General features: G+C 29.3%; 1 protein-coding gene across 1 annotated transcript in view; it reads right to left on the bottom strand.

The window, feature by feature from the left end:
- LOC107442186 (guanylate cyclase 32E-like) overlaps window positions 1-18,005 on the bottom strand; it is a 123,133-nt gene that overhangs the window by 13,962 nt on the left and 91,166 nt on the right. The window contains exons 7-17 of the mRNA XM_087165809.1: window positions 17,391-17,481; window positions 15,407-15,479; window positions 14,966-15,065; window positions 13,960-14,142; window positions 8,892-8,996; window positions 8,670-8,741; window positions 6,233-6,404; window positions 5,557-5,706; window positions 5,152-5,338; window positions 3,418-3,558; window positions 272-395 (exon numbers count right to left, since the gene is read on the bottom strand). Coding sequence (XP_087021935.1) covers window positions 272-395; window positions 3,418-3,558; window positions 5,152-5,338; window positions 5,557-5,706; window positions 6,233-6,404; window positions 8,670-8,741; window positions 8,892-8,996; window positions 13,960-14,142; window positions 14,966-15,065; window positions 15,407-15,479; window positions 17,391-17,481 — 1,398 coding nt within the window. The remainder of the gene's footprint in view (window positions 1-271; window positions 396-3,417; window positions 3,559-5,151; window positions 5,339-5,556; window positions 5,707-6,232; window positions 6,405-8,669; window positions 8,742-8,891; window positions 8,997-13,959; window positions 14,143-14,965; window positions 15,066-15,406; window positions 15,480-17,390; window positions 17,482-18,005) is intronic.

Below are 18,005 nucleotides of genomic sequence, written 5' to 3'. Positions count from 1 at the left end.
GATAGAAATAACAGCTTCACGCAGAAAGAAGCCCATTCAGGAAAGATCCGCATGAAAATAACATTTATTTTAAATATTTTCAGAGATGCAAGCGTAAATATCGAGAATATAACAATTTAAATAAACATTATTTTTCACATAAGAATTGAAATATTTTTCACTTAAATTGTAAATAAGAAACTTGATTAGTTACAACTGAAAAATATTAATTTATGACCATTTGAGAATTATTCCCTGAACTGTGAAATTGATCTTAAATTGAAACACTCACTTCCAATGGACTGCTCCTTGCAGACATTGACGTAAAACCAACAATGTCACTGAAAAATATTGTTACACAGTCAAAAGATTCAGCTTGTACTTTATGTCCCTTTTTTAGCTGATCTGCAACATACCTGTAAACAATGATTTTTTTAATGAAAAAAAAAAGCTATCTGTATAAGATTTGAAATCAAGTTTTTCTTTTCAAAGTAAATAAAACTTACTTAAGTGTATTATGATGGCAAACAAAAATTTATAAAGGTTAAATAGAATAACATCAAAATTCCTTAAACAAGCAAAAAATTTTTTTTATTTATAAAACCCAAATTCGACCACGAGTCCTGTATAAACTAACTGACAGTTACTAAGGTAGCAGAAGATAAACTGCTGATCTTAGAAAGAAAAAGTTTGAAGAAAATTTACGGCCGTGTGAATGGAAATAACATATGGTGAACATTTTACAACAGTGAGTTCTACAACAAATTTTAAGAACCCAACATCGTCCAAATTATTAAAGCATATCGTATGAGATGCTTGGACACCTGCTAAGATTAGAATACACCAATTCTACTTGGAAATCGACTTTAGGCAAATGGGTGGACAATTAAGAAAAATATTTTGGGTGAGTTAGGTTTTATAGCCGCCGTTGAACAGCCGATTCAATTTTGAGTTTACGACTACCAATTTTCAACGCCAGAGTCTTGTAATTTTGAACCCAATTCAGAGGACAAGGGTTTTCCTGGATCAAGTATTGGGAAAAATTTGCCTTCGTGGAGGACTTTTTGATGAAAATAAACCATATTTGTGCTACATAGAAAGGGAAACTACGAAAACCTCCCACGGTTAGCTTGATGGAAAGAGGGTTCTACCCCATGATCTGTCTACCACTGAGAACTTTTTACGTTAGTACTGTGGTCAGTGCGAGCTGGGTGAAGAATTCGTATCGACCAGCCATCGCTAGGAGGATTCAAATCCTGGTCACCTCATTGGGAGACGAGCTCTCTATCCGCTGAGTCACCATCTCTCTAGCGTGCTAGATTGTCAGAAGTCAGAGAACAGTAACCTTTAATAGACTTAATCAGAGAGCAGTAACCTTTAATAGATGGCGGAAGAGTGGGATGGCTTTGATCAGGCTGTAGTACCGATGAAGAAGACGTTAGTGAAATATATGAAATTGCATATAAACGTATGTGGGCTGAGTAATGGAGTTGTAAATCGTGTCTAAAAGAAGTTGCTAAATACTTAGTGTTCAGTATTGATAAATATTTTTTATATCATATTTATATTATTGAATTCCTTGCCAGAAGTGAACTGAAAATATGATTATTAGGTGAAGTTGCAATGAATGCAATTGAAATTTAAAGTATCACTATTGAGAAAGGCGGATTAAAGCATTAAACAATGAAAATAATAAATTGAAACTTTTTTGATTGCTGGGGGAAAGATATGATGCTTAAATTTTAATGGCAACTCTGGGTTTTCTACTTTTATCGTTTCCTGACTGCTTCAAGCAGAATTTATTGTTACATGGGAAAATAGAAAATTGTCAATATGATGTTTATTGTCAATAAAAATTTTGATTATTTAAAGTGATAAAATTTTAACTGGATTTCTGTGTCTGATAACGATAAAGTTTCAATGATTTTCTGCCAGCTACTGACACAATTTATCACCACATTATGGTCGAATATTTAATTATAATCTATCGACAATCGAAATTTTGACCACTCTCTGACAAACTAGATTAATTGATAATACGAGTTACAATTATTTTTACAAGCAATATTTTCTGACATTTTAAAGCCAATCGAAATTATGATTTTTTAATAAGCAAACCAATAGATAAAAAAACGGAAATAACGAAATAAAAAAGAAATATTGTAAAAATTATATTTTACAAGTGAATTGTAAGGAGGAGAAATTTCTACTTTTGTTAGACCAAAACAAAAATCTTAGAACAAACGACTTTCGTAATGAGCTTCGATCACCACTGAAAATTACCATTTCATCTCTTCTAAAAGGGATGCATTTAAAAATTTTCCCTTTTTGTTTGATTTAAAAGAATTATTTTGACCTCTATTATTTTCATATTTGCATTATTTGAAAAGCGTAGTTTCCAAAAAATTATTTTACTTTGTTACTTATATTCTTTTTTTTTAAAATAAGAATTATAAATACATCTAAAGGCGATATATAATAGTCAATATATAAAGGCAATACATAAAGGCGATATATATATGTATATATTTTTAAAGGGTAAATATACGAAGTTTTAAGCTAATGATCAACATATATTCATGAAAAAAAACGCTTTGTTCTAAAAACAAATGTCAATCTAAAATTTTATTTTATTCTCTTTAAAATATGGTGTGATGTTTGAAATTAAGATCTGAGGTATAATACTTATCGCTTTAAAGTATTTTTGTAAATTGAAAATGGCACAACATCTCGTAATTCTATGTATTTGTTTGAGGAAAAAATCATTATATTCTAAGAACTATGTAATAAGAAAATAAAAATTAATTTTGATAAAAGCATGGCACATTTGATTAAACACCATTTTCATTATTCAAAGTCTTTTTGTTTGAAAAAATTAAATTTTATTAGAATATAGAAATTTGCGTTAAAAATTCATATGTAAAAGAATACTAAGAAAACTAACTAAGGAAACTTAGAACTAAGGAAAAATAAGCAATTTTTTGTGACTTTACTTATACGCATTTTAGAGTTAACACAATGGTTTTAATTTTTGTCAAAAATAAAATTAAATAAAAAAACTGTTTTAAAATTCTTGTTAATATTGTCTTGTTAATTCTTGTTAACAATAGCTACCGAAAGAAAATATAAATTATACTAAAACGAAAAGTTTAGAATTTGTAATAATTCTTTCATTCAGAATCATGAAATTTAAGAGTTACATTTAAAGAAATAATTAGTAAAATTTTTTTGAAAATACTGCTGCTTTACTATCTTCTTAAAATTTGATTTAGTGACTACTAAACAAATGTGATAAATAATAACTAGAAATTGTTTCGAAAACTATTATTATATTAGCATTCTTCGGCTTTGTATGTTATTAGTTTTAGTTCTAAATAGTTATTGGAAAATGTTTGGGAAACTTTTGATGATAAATTCTATTATTGTTTTAGCACTTACTTTGGAAGCATTTCATAAAGCAATGCATCGGTTTTCTTCTTTTCTTCGTTCAATTGATTAGTTCTCTCATCCACCAAGGCTTCCAAATTATCCGCATATTTTTCCATCATTAACAAAATATTATCGAAAATGTTAGGCTTTCTGGAAAATAAGACATTCGAATACAAGATAAGCTTGGTCAATTGTTTTTGCTTAGAAAATTTCGTAAATTTTAAGCAATCAAATCTTTTTCATTGAAAAAACATTTTTGCTGATAGTTTTCATGTTATGAATGCATAACAATTAATTTTAATCTGCCATCAATTTCAAGAATCTTTAAGAATTACACTAAGAGATGATTTTTAAACATTTGTGTTTAAATAGTTTCAAGATTGGCAAGAGCTTAAAGGCGAGATTCAAAAATTATTTAAGAACCGGTTCGATTAAAACTTATTCTGAATAATTTTAAGAGAAAAAAAAGAAATTAATATTGAAATATGAAAAATATTTATTTAGACAATAAAAAACTTTAAAATTATATTTAATACTTAAATATTTTTAAGATAAACATTTCAGCTTGTTCAGTTTTGTTAAATCTTTCTCAATATTTTTAGTTTAAGCACCGGTACACTCGGAATTCGTAGAAAACTACCACAGCATTAACTCTTCAACCTAAATATTAACGGTATGAATTATCTATTGCAGTTCAAAAAAGTTTGATTCAAAAATCAGTTAAAGAAATCCACTTTAACATCGTAATTAAACCACATTAAATCTTTAAGGGGTAAGATTTATAAGCAGAAAAGTATGTAAATACTCGAGTTTTGAATTTTTGCTGCAGCTCTTCAAAATCCATTTCTAGCTCCTAGAAAACATTAAGGAGTTGTCTCGAAGTTGCATTACATTACTACGGACTCCTAACTCGAATTCACCCATTAACTTTATTATATTTTTATTAATTATATTCTTATTAATTATATTCCTATTAATTATATTCCTATCAATTCTATTTCGAATATTATATTCTGAATATTGTATTTAATTTATTTTTCTGAATATTATATTTAACCTCAAAAGAATATTATATTTAAGACGAATATCATGTTCTTTAAACAAGCTGTTGATTTTTTTCCGGATAAAATTTTATTGCCTTATTATTTTTAACTAGAAACAATTTTCTAGCAATTTTTAGTTGGTATTTCTATTTTTTTCATAAATTTCTTAACTAAAAAACATTTTAAGAATTTCTAAATCTGCATGGAGAAAAAATTCTGGTAGTAAAAAAAACTGGTTAATAAAAGAGCCTTTATTAGCCAGAATTCTGATTTTTTTTTTTACTGAAAAAATTTCCGAAATATGTGTGCTTATTTTTTCTATTGTGCTTATTATTTAAAATATGAGTAACTTTTTCACAAAATAATAAGCTTTATCGGGATAAATTTTTTATGCTCAGATAAAAATTTTACCATTCATACAAAATTTTTGTTAATAAATATTTAACCAAAACAAGTTAAAAGATGTCACATTTTAAGAATGTATTAAAAAGTATTAAATGTTAACACATTCAATACTTTCATTCATATAAAATTATTATATACTTTTAACGACATTATTTATTCTTTTTGATACATAGAATGTTTACACATTCAATACTTTCATTCATATAAAATTGTTATATACTTTTAACGACATTATTTATTCTTTTTAATACATAGAATGTTTACACATTTAAACTCAAGTAGAATAGTTTCTTACATTTCTCTTCGCATAGGTCTCAATTTGGCACGGATAATCTTAAAGTCAGGCCGATATTCTGGTTCTTCGCACCAACATTCTTGCATGCAATTCAGAACACATTCTGGCACATTATCAGAGTCCAATTTAGACATATTTGGTCGAAGAGGAGGACACTTGTCTCTTTGAATCAGGCTTTTTATTATTTCTAATGACAAAAAAATTGACAAGCATAAAAGAACAATTGATAAATATAAAAATGTATTTATTAAGAATAAAAGAGAAATTGACAAAGATAAAAGTGGATTTATAAGAATAAAAGAGAAATTGATTAATATAAATATGGGTTCATAAGGATAAAAGAAGGATGGGTAAATAAAAATTCGTTTTAATAAGGATAAAAATGAAATCAAAATAAAATTATACCTGAGGGTGTCATTTTAATATATCCGTACGGTCCTTTTCTACCAATGATTTCATATAGTATTATTCCAAATGAATAGATGTCACCTTTTTGTGTACCTTCACTTGGAGCATAAGGATCCCTTAATATCTCAGGAGATTTCCACAACAATTCTGTTTTGAAATGGCAAAAAGAAGTATTATTATTTTTATATAATTTTTTATACAAAGTTTAATTTTGTTTGAAGCATCCAACAAGTTTTTTTAAACATCCATTTTTGAATTTGTATTAGTTATTGGTTAGTTGGTTAAGACTAACTATTTAATGAAGGTAAATTTGTACTTAAATTACACAAAGGGGAAATAAATTTATAAGAAAGTCGCCATTTACTACTACGGCCCACTGACATAATATTTTAAAGTGGATTTCTTATTTCAAAGCTACTAGTAGCTTAGATGAATAACTTTATCACGTCACTGTATTTAAGACAAAATATTGGAAATAAGCTACCTTTAAGCTACTATTAGGAAATGAGCTACCTTTACCCCTTAAACTACTTGAATGGGAAAAAAGCATAAAGAATTTGATTAAAAATTTGATACAATGACGTATTTTTCCTTTCAAAAAGTTAATTTATTATATATTATGAATATAAAAAGTAGACCAGTTGATTTACTTTTTACGCGGTCATATCCTTACTTTCACACTGTTCTTCAAAATCCTTTTCACAATCTTCAAAATCCAATCCAAACTTTAATTCATGAAGTCCAAAATCAGAGAGTTTAACTACCCATCTACCATCTACCAGACAATTGGAAGTTTTCAAGTTCCCATGAGAGTGAATTGGAGAATCGTGCAGATAAATCATCCCCTAAGAAAAAATTTTCAATTTAGTTTTCATCATCTAAACAAGAAATGTATGATATTCTTCCTCTATTATGCTAATGCGTATGAGGTTAATAATTAAGTTTTGAAGGAATGTGAATTAATATGTTTTTTTAAAATATAATTTCTGTAATTTTAAATCATTAAAAATAAAGAAGCGGAATTCTAGTTAGGAAATCCATTACCTTAAGGTTACAAAATCCATATTGAGCGACATTTTGAATTTCTATAAATTCATAAATATTTCAAATTCTTATATAAACTATTAAGATGAAATTTGGTTGCCTAGAGCCGTGCTCCCCAACCTTTTTACCGCCACGGACCGGTTAACGATGATAAAATTACCGCGGCCCGTTGAGGAGGAGCGGATGTTAATAATTTTTATATTTTAAATGCTTTTGATCTATTAATTTTAAGTTAATTGCATGCACACATGCCTTCAAAAGAAAAGAATAGTTGCGCGCGAGGTACTGGTGCGGTTTTAGGCGATGTCTATCAGCTCCTAATTAACCTCTCGTCTAAAGAAAGTTGCACAAATCCGAGAAAAATACACCACAGTAATTAAAATGGAGATAATTTAATGTTCCTTTGTCGGCTCGGTACTATTTGTTCCACGGAACGGAACAGGTCCTTGGACTTGGGATTGGGAGCCACTGGCCTAGAGTATCATTATTGTAAAAATGTTCGGAAAAACACAGCAAATAAAATTAAAAAAAAAAATAAAGACCCTAATAAAATTTAAACTACCCGGCTGGATGAAAATTGGCAATTCCGATGAAAATTATGATTTTTTTTTTACCGTCTCTACTTGAAATTTTATTTATTAACTTTATAAATCTTTCAAACCTTTGCTCTCCCATTTTTGAAATTAGAGTTGTAGTTTTTTTTTTTTTTTTGCTTGCTGACAAACGAAACAGAATAGCAATCACATACTTTAAACGCATTTTCCGATGTTGATTTTTTGATTGAATACTCATTTAAAAAAAAAGTTTTATATAGAATTCTTTGAAACTTTGTAGATTTAATATAACGTTAGCTATGTTTTGAGGTCTAAGTGTAAATTAGCTATGTTTTGAAAGTTAAGATCTAAGTATAAATTTATCATTTTTATCAAGCTTTTAGTAGGAATTCTTAGTGGTTAATAAGAATGTTAAGGTAAGGTCTAAGTGTGAAGAGCGTTTTTAAAGAGTTTAATTTAAAACACAGGAGTATTGATCTAGGAAAAAATTATATTGATATTTATGCTTTACAATTTGTTATAGAACTGTTGGTGCGACATTAGAAATCTGCAGTATTTATGCTTAAAATTTCCCTTATATTGAAAAATTTTTGTAAAAAAATTTTAAAATTTACTTTAGATTTCTAATGTTAGGATCCCACTCTAAAAAATGTAAAATTTTAATAAGACTATTTTATAAAAAAAAATTTGGTTAAAAGTTAAGCAATGATATTTTCATTAGGTTTTAATTAAATTATATTAAAACTAGTAGAAAATGCCTTTCAAAATTCTCATCCATATATTTTCTCCATTTGTTAAACTATTTTCTTCTGAAAATTCCAGAAAATTGTGATGCATATTTTGAAATGAATGTCTGTGAAGTTTTATTTAGCGCTGTTTTTTGAAGCTCTGTTATCAAGGAAAATAAAAAGCCATAGTTAAAATGCCTTACACTTGAAGCAATGCGAGGATTTTAAACTATATATATAATCTTGCCTTGAAAAATTATCTGGAATTTAGAACAGACAATAAACTTAAATATTTAAAAGTTATCAAACTTTTTTAAAAATAGCCAATTTCACGACATTTTCCCACCTATATGAAAATTATCAAAATCACTGCCTTATTTTTAGTTTTTGCAAAATTTTATGAGCCCAGGTAATGCGGCATTGGAGTAAGCTTTTAGCATTAAACCACAAATGCCTTTCATTTTCACAAAACTGTGGCTTTTCTTCATATTGACATTTTACGCCATTTTCAAAATAAGCGTGGACAGTACTGCCTTTAGAAAGGCTAAACTTGACCTAACCGTTATGATTAACAGTTTTCAAACTCGCAGCAGTTATTAAAAATACATATTATTCGCAAAAAAGCATCATTTCATATCACGACGGAGACTTGAGAAAAACAGTCTTAATTCAAAAAATTGTTACTAATAAATACTTAATATTGCACTATATTGTTTAATTCAATTTAATTACAACTACTTACTCATTGACTACTCACAACAACCAATTAACGACAGCAACTTACTCTAACAATATCAGATATAAGGGATGAATTAAACATGTTGTCCAGCTTTACGTCTTCGTTTTCAAGGATATCCTGATAATTATATTAAAAATAAATTATTAAAGTAGTCTTATGTCAATCAAATTAAAAAAATAAAACATAAAAACAAAGTGTTTGTAACAGAACTATTAAAAAATTAAAACAATCAATTAAAAAAAACTACAAATAAAAAAGAAATCTGACCTTTAAGCTTCCTCTTGAGCAATATTCTGTTACAATACATACGTTAGGAGGTTCGATACAGGCACCAATAAATGAATTCAGATTCTCATGATGAAGATCTCGCATCTAAATGAAGAGACACATTTTTAGTTAATAATTTTAGTAACTTTTTAGTTCAAACATTTCATGAACGAATAATATTTTTCTCAAAATACCACATCCATATTCGGTTTGATAAATGTATAATTTAGAATTATATTAATTCAAAGCCATTATTAACAATTTTATCGTGAAAATCATCAACGCATCGAGCAGTCCGAAAGCAAAAGTAAATCAAGTTACGCGGAAGTCAAAAATATATAACAGCAAGGAACGCAAGTCAACATTTAAGCGAGAAAGATAGAAGCAAGTTATTGAAACCTCTTGAATCATTAATGAAGTCAGGGTAAAAAAAATCAAATCCAGTTGGACTAACCAATAAAATTATTTGATTGATCTTATATACACTATCCGGCCATTAATGACCGGACACCCCTCATTTCGGATACATGAGATGCTAGTATCAAGTCAGTAGGGCGTAGGGCCGCCACGCGCCTAAATCACAGCTTTAACCCTTCTAGGAAGGCTATCTACTAGGTGTTGGTATAACGGCGGCCGGTATTGCCCGCCATTCCTCCTGTAACATGGCGAGGAGTTGAGTGGTGGTTTTGGGGCATTGTGGTCTGGCCCTCAACCGGCGCTCCAACTCATCCCAGAGATGCTCAATTGGATTGATGTCGGGACTTTGGGATGGCCAGTCAAGCTCTTGCACCTCCATTTCATCAAACCAGTCCGTGATGGCATGTGCTTTATGAATGGCAGCGTTATCATGTTGAAACACAAACGGGCCATTACCGAACTGTTGCAACAAACGCCGAATTGTCCAGGATGTCTCTATACCCTTCTGCGTTCAGGGTTCCACGCACTAACACCAAGGCTCCAAGGCCAAACCATGAGAAACAGGACCAAACCATAATTCCTCCACCGCCGAACTTCACAATGGGGACAATGCACTCCGGTAGGTACCATTTTCCGGGCATTCGCCAGGTCCACACTCGTCCATCAGAGTGCCACAACATGTAGCGTGACTCATCACTCCACATAACGCTTTTCCATTGCTCTTCTGTCCACTGGCGACGTGCTCTGCAACACTGAAATCGGTGGCGGGAGTTTGATGGAGAGATGTTTGGCTTATGTGCTGCTGCTCGTCCATGGAATCCTTGTGCAATCAGCTCCCGACGAATGGTACGTGCACTGGCAACACTGCCAGATGCAGCCCGGAAGTTGGTAGCGACAGTATCCAACGACATTTGTCGGTTTGCCTTCACTACACTTCGAAGAGTTCGTCGATCCCTGTCGGACATTATTTTGGGCTTGCCGGGTCGGGACTGCGGTTTTTCACTCCCTCTCGTTCCCATTTCAACACGACGTCACCAACTGTTGACTGTGGTACCTGAAACTTGTCGGAGATTACACGTATGGAATGACCAAATCGGTGGGCGCCTATGATCATGCCCCTTTCCGCCTCATTCAGCTCTCGTCGTCCACTCATTTTCACTGTTAACGCTCGTATGGCCGTCGCCTGCTTCCGAGTGGTCTTTCCCCCACCACAGGTTCCGTATTTATTCCACCAGGACGAGTCTACCTGCCGTTCAAGGGGTGTCCGGTCATTAATGGCTAGATAGTGTATATATATACAGTGGTGGCCAAAAGTGTGGACACTTTTTGAAAGTTTCATGTTTTTCTACTTTGTGTGCTTGTAGAATATATTAATTTTCACTTAAATACAAACGTTTATATATCAAATTGAAGGTAATTTAATGTAGAATTTAATAATAAATACGGTATTACAATATCTATATTACAAAAAAAGTTATGCAACTAATATTAAGATCTATCTTAGATTTGCATTTTTTTAAAGTGATACTTACACAATCAATACTTAGTAGGGTAACCCTTATTTTTTAAGACAGCTTCACAGCGTCTTTTCATCGAGTGAACGAGTGTTTGGAGTTTATCTTTCGTAACCACATGGTGCCAAGAATCAATTATAGCTTCAATAAGTTGTCTTTTATTGGATGGACGTTTTTTTCGTACAAGAATTTTCAAACGTCGCCACAAATTTTCAATTGGATTGAGATCAGGGCTGTTTCCTGGCCATGGTAATATATCTATGCCTTTATTTTGAAACCATGCTTTGCATACTTTTGCTGTGTGGCATGGAGCTGAATCCTGCTGAAAAATAAATGGTGCGTTGTTTGGGAAGACATTCCTGATGGAAGGTATTAATTTTGGTTTCAGGACAGTTTTGATGTATTTTTTGGCATTCAGTATGCCATCAATCACTTGAATTCGGCCTACACCATCTGCAGACATACATGCCCAAATCATGACATTTGTTGAGTTTTTTGTAACTGCTTCAATGCAATCAGGATGAAGTTCTTCACCTACTCTACGTCTCACGTATTTTCTACCATTACTACCAAAGAGCGATATTTTACTCTCATCGCTCCAGATTACTTGCTTCCATTAATTTTCTGACCATTTAATGTGTTCTTTTGCCCACTTAACTCGTTTCTTCCGCTGCTTTTGATTTAAATATGGTTTTTTCCTTGGAATTTTAGCTTGTAGTCCAGATCTTGATAACCTTCTTCTTATAGTTCTTGAACTTACTGCAATACCCGCTGCATTCATTTCTCATCTAATGGCATCTGATGAAATTTTTCTATCTTGTAGGCATAGCCGTATAATTTTTCTATCGGCAGTAGCACTTGTGCATTTTTTTCGGCCTGATTTGGCTTTATTTTCCACTGATTTCGTTTTTTCATAACGTAAACAGAACTTTTGTACACCAGAACTTCCCCAACAACGCACCATTTATTTTTCAGCAGGATTCAGCTCCATGCCACACAGCAAAAGTATGCAAAGCATGGTTTCAAAATAAAGGCATAGATATATTACCATGGCCAGGAAACAGCCCTGATCTCAATCCAATTGAAAATTTGTGGCGACGTTTGAAAATTCTTGTGCGAAAAAAACGTCCATCCAATAAAAGACAACTTATTGAAGCTATAATTGATTCTTGGCACCATGTGGTTACGAAAGATAAACTCCAAACACTCGTTCACTCGATGAAAAGACGCTGTGAAGCTGTCTAAATAAGGGTTACCCTACTAAGTATTGATTGTGTAAGTATCACTTTAAAAAAATGCAAATCTAAGATAGATCTTAATATTAGTTGCATAACTTTTTTTGTAATATAGATATTGTAATACCGTATTTATTATTAAATTCTACATTAAATTACCTTCAATTTGATATATAAACGTTTGTATTTAAGTAAAAATTAATATATTCTACAAGCACACAAAGTTGAAAAACATGAAACTTTCAAAATGTGTCCACACTTTTGGCCACCACTGTATATAGCATAATGAATAAAAACAAAAAACACGAAGAAAATGAGGAAAAACAATAAGTATTATTTATTGCGCATAAGCTGCAAGTAAATAAGTTAAAATGTAGAAAAAACAAGGGAAAAATTACAGAACAATGAAAGAAGGTGGAAAAAATAATAATAAAAATAAAAATAACAAGAAACCGGAAAAAAAATAATCCGAAAAAAAAGACAAAATTTCAAAAAAAATCCGCAAAATCAAAATAAAAGATTTAATCTTTACATCAGTTCACACGATTATATCCACAAAAAAGATATATATATATATATATATAACAAGATAAATAAATACAAAAAAACACGAAAAAAATTAAGAAAAACAATAAGTTTCATTTATTGCGCTTAAGCTGCAAGTAATCAGAACCCATTAGATAAGTTCAAAATGAATAATAAAACAAAAAAATTTAAAGACGTATGAAAAAAGGGGGAAATAATAAGTAAAAAAATAACAAACAGTTTAAAAAAAAAAAAGAAAAAAAACGGATGAAATTTTATTTAAAAAACCGGAAACAAAAAAGATATAATCTTTTCATCAGCCCACACGATTACATCAGTAAAACATAAAATGCAAGAACATGTTTTACGGTTCTTTTACGGTTCAAAACATGTTTTACGGATATAATCGTGTGGGCTGATGAAAAGATTATGTCTTTTTTTTTTCTTCCGGTTTTTTAAATAAAATTTCATCCTTTTTTTTTTCTTTTTTTTTAAACTGTTGTTTCTTATTTTTTACTTATTATTTCGCCCTTTTTAATTTTTTTTAATCTTTAATTTAATTTTAATCTTTAATTTTTTTTGTTTTATTCTTCATTTTGAACTTATCTAATGGGTTCTGTCTACTTGCAGCTTAAGCGCAATAAATGAAACTTATTGTTTATATATATATATATATATATATATATATATATATATATATATATATATATATATATATATATATATATATATATATATATATATATATATATATATATATATATATATATATATATATATATATATATATATATATATATATATATATATATATATATATATATATATATATATATATATATATATATATATATATATATATATATATATATATATATATATATATATATATATATATATATATATATATATATATATATATATATATATATATATATATATAAATATATATATATATATATATATATATATATATATATATATATATATATATATATATATATATATATATATATATATATATATGATAAAGGTACGATAATGAAAGGAGTAAGATCGTGTGCATTATTGGTTAATTTAACATTTGGTAATCTGGAAATTTCTATCTTTTATTTATTTACTTATTTCATTTTATGAAACCCAAATACAAAGTATTGAATTTTTTGACTCAAATAAAATAAGATTTCATGTTTTTTAAAGGCATTAAACTTCCCAGACGACACTTTACACACTTCAAGTAATTTTATTTCTTCGAGTGGAATAAACAGATATATTTTCTGAAATCTGATAAAGGATTTTGACAGATTTAGATGTACGTGTTTTCATTCCCATGTACGTAAATAGAAAGAAGAATGTCAAAGTTTAAAAAAAAGTTACCATTTTCAGTTCTTTTTTCATTTTTCGAGTAATATCAATACTTTTTTTCTTCAGTTTTTTCACGGCTAGCATACGTCCTTTATAAATTCCAACTGTTGTGTAGATGTTGGTATATCTAAAATCACCATCAGTATTGGAACTTAGAGATACCTGACTTGTTCTTATAATCGGATGTAAAGTTTGCTAAAAATTAATATTTTTTATTTAATTTAGGAAAACCAAAACACAGATAATTAAAAAACATGTTTCAAAATTTTTAGTTATTTAATATTTTATGAAATAAATTAGAACCACTTAAGGATTGAAGAAAGCATACACAAGTTGTTATATTACATTCAGAGCAGCGGAAACTTACTTGACACATATTTTAAGAACTGGTTAGTAGCAAAAGTTTTGTGTAAGAAAATATAAAATAAAATTTTAAAAAATTGCTAATTCAATTTCAGTCATTTTTTTTCAAGCTGCAATAAACTACTTAAACAATAATTTAGATAAATTTTATGCTAATTCAGTTTTTAATTTTATAACAATTTACGCAATTAACAATAAAATATGGTTTTATAATGCAAGATAAAATTTGGTAAATTGGGTAAAATTTGGTAATTTTATCGCGATACCTTAGAGGATAGCATAAGAGCCAATTATTCGGTTAAATTTACTTAATTTTTGTATTTTATACTAAATGTTTGGTTATAAGAACTATAATTTCGAAAACCAGAATTTCCGGTTAACTGTTACCATATAAATGGAAAAATTACCAAATGAATGGCTTAAATATCGTATATTTAGGTTTTATTAACCAGAATTATGTTTTTCTTTCCAACCAGTAATCCAATTACAATATAATGTGGTAATTTTATCAGAATCTTTTTCAAAAATCATTAGTCAATTCAGTTCAACTCAAATTATTCATTTTAGATATAATGTATCTACTTTTAACATCATTTTAAAGAAAAAAATTGAAAAAAAAAACCAAAAATGCTTTGGTAGCAGATTTCATACTTACTTTTGATAATCTACTCGTTGGAGTATATTCATAAATTTGAATATCTTTATAGTCAATTTTCCATAAAATATTGTCTAAGTCTTGTTCATAAAGCCAGTTTCTGCAAACATAATTATAACAATAAAGAATTAAATGTTGCGATTCAAATACGAACTATATATTATGCTACGTGCATGTAAAAGAGTAAAAAAGTTACTCTAAAATCAAAAACTTTTTTCTGTTTTACTAACCACTCCACCAAACGAAAAAAAACGCTTTTAAATTTAAGAAAAAAGTAAAAAAATAAATATATATGTATTTTTTCTTGGAGCTTCAAGAATTGATTAAAATTATTATTCCATTGAAGCTTATGTGGATGTTATGTTTTTTTATTTAAAGCAAACATCGTACATTAATTTAATGTATGATTTGTAGCAAAGAAAAATAATAAAAAATCCTTACTTGTATGCAAATAATAATATCAGAAGAATTAATGCAGCCATGATTCCAGACACCAGAGCAGCAAGTTTCCACACTAAGAATTGAAAAAAAAAATCTAGTATTAACTGCTAAAATTATTTAAATGCAGTCGCTTGTGAAAATATGAGATTTTAAGACAGATATTAAATGTAACTCTATAATATCCAATCACTGATAAGATAGAATAAAATATAGAATAAATATTAACCACTGGTAAGATAGAAAAAAATATAGCAAAAGTTTTCAAACTTATTTTTACTCTGAGAAATAAAAGAATGGTCAAAACTACCAGAAAATGGTAACTTTTACCGTATTTCCGGCTCTTTGGAACACCAAAATTCTAGGTGCTTTTATCGAAGCTCGTGGGTAATGATTTTGGTAAAATTAACTATAAAATATGGTTTTATAATAAATAATAAAATTTGGTAAAGGTCGTAATAATTACCAAAGCGCTGTGGTAGCGATTTTGGTTAAATTAAGCTTCAAATATACTGTGGTAACACGTGATAAAATTTGGTAAATGTGGCAAATCTTCGTAATTTTACCAGTATACCTTAAAGTATGACCTATAAACCATTTATTACTACAAATTTACTTTTCAGTTTTGCATTTTTTGCTTTCCGGTAAACTGATACGATATGAACTGAAAAATTACAGAATCAATAGTTTAAATACTGTGTATTTCGGTCTTATTAGCACAAATTATGTTTTTTTTGTAACAATTTGATTTTTGTAATAATTGCTTTTTTTAATTATTCTTTTTATTAAAAATGTCATCACTATGCATAACTGTAATTTTACCAGATTTTTTTTCTCCATGCAATATTGCTTTTTTTTGGTCATTTTTATTCATTGGATATTCTGCGATAAAATGGTGTTTAACATGTTATATTTATAGATTTAAAACTGAAGTCATTAGGATATACATATTACACAAAAGGTACAAAAGATCTACATTTCAAAGATACTAAGATACTACTACAAAGATACTAAGGATCTAACGATACTTATTATCTAAATACCACTCAAAAAGACTAAGGATAGATTTATTTTACTCCAGCAGACTTTATTGGCAATGTTTGATTAAGCTCTAACAGGCGAAAATAAAATGTTTTATAACCGTAGAAAAAAGTAGTAAATCCAAAAAGTTTTATTTAAAATAAGTAAAATACTGGAAAGTATTAATTAAAAAAAACCCGATCTTTGTAAGTTAATGCAATGATGTTCTGTACTGTATAAAAATAAAATTAATTAGAATTATTTGCTTATTCTAGAAGCTTAAATGAGATGCTTCAGGAAAGAAATATGAGTTCGGATTTATGTTTATCTTCAGAAATTAGGTATGTATAGATCAGTTTGACAGATAATTACACTTAAAAATTTATTTTAAAACTTCTGGTTGGTTCTAATGCCACTTGCCCCACGGGCAAGCCTGCTTGGTGAAATCGAGCAAATTTAAGGCAGAGAGTGCGATTCTTGTTTTTCAGTGGCGTCGAATTCGACTTCTGCCACATCATACGTCACACCTGTTTATAAGGCGGGCCCATTCATGCATCCATTCACTCATCCACAGATCGTAATTTAAACCTGAATCAGAGAACGATCGATCTCCAATCCAGTACCCCCAGAGGTACTGATTTGTTATGGGAACATGGAGGACTTTGCGACTGGACAGAATTTTAACGTGCATCATTCACCAACTACACGGGGAGTCTTCGGCCGGCGGGGTTCGAATCCACGAACTCTCGGACATGGGCCCAGCTCCCTACCGACCAGGTTATCCCGGTCGGTAGGTAAACTGCTGATATCTTACAATGCAAACTGTTTTTTTTCCTATATTATGTGTAAAAAATTGAATCTACATAAGATGGAGGAAAAGATCAATGTTAGAATGCTATTTCCATGTCAGAAATGTTAAAAAGAGTAATAGTTAAGTATGTTTGGTTTTTATAATTTCGGTACATACTCACGCATTTTTCCCTTCTAAATCCACAAATAGGCTCATCTAAAGGAGGTTTGCCATTCATCCAGTCTATCGCATGAATGAATTTTAGGATCTAAAAGCAGAAACATAATTTTAAATAAATCAAAATGCAATGATAAGAACTGCTTCAGAATTTCCACATAGACCTACAAAATGTGTTTTTACGCAAATATGAAGAGTCAACAAGTTGGAATATATTTTATTGCGAATTGGAAAATATTTTACTTAAGCATAATTAAGAAGTACGCCTTTTGAACACTTCTCAAGATATTGGAAATATTTCTAACTAGTGTTTAATATTGATTTTTAAGGTAAAAAATGAAAACTAAAACTTTATGAAAATATCTTTATTCCTGACGTATTTCGTCAAACTGAGCAAATTACTACATTTAATCGATTGATGAAACGAATTTCATCCAGAGCATTGGGTTTCTTGCTACATATCAGTTATTACAATTGATTCGGAAATAAGATAAAAAATCACTATACTATCTTGTCATACGTAGAAAGTAATTTAAAATGTCTCTTTGTTAAAAAATCGTAAGCGCCTCTTTTAGGTCTTTAACTTTACGTTACAATGCATTAGTTTTCAAATCC

The sequence above is a fragment of the Parasteatoda tepidariorum genome, chromosome 6 (assembly GCF_982258835.1).
Source record: "Parasteatoda tepidariorum strain Cologne lab strain chromosome 6, Ptep-v5.0, whole genome shotgun sequence".
NCBI lineage: Eukaryota > Metazoa > Arthropoda > Arachnida > Araneae > Theridiidae > Parasteatoda > Parasteatoda tepidariorum.
Note: the sequence above shows the minus strand (reverse complement) of the source record. Positions and strands in the feature narration are given on the sequence as shown.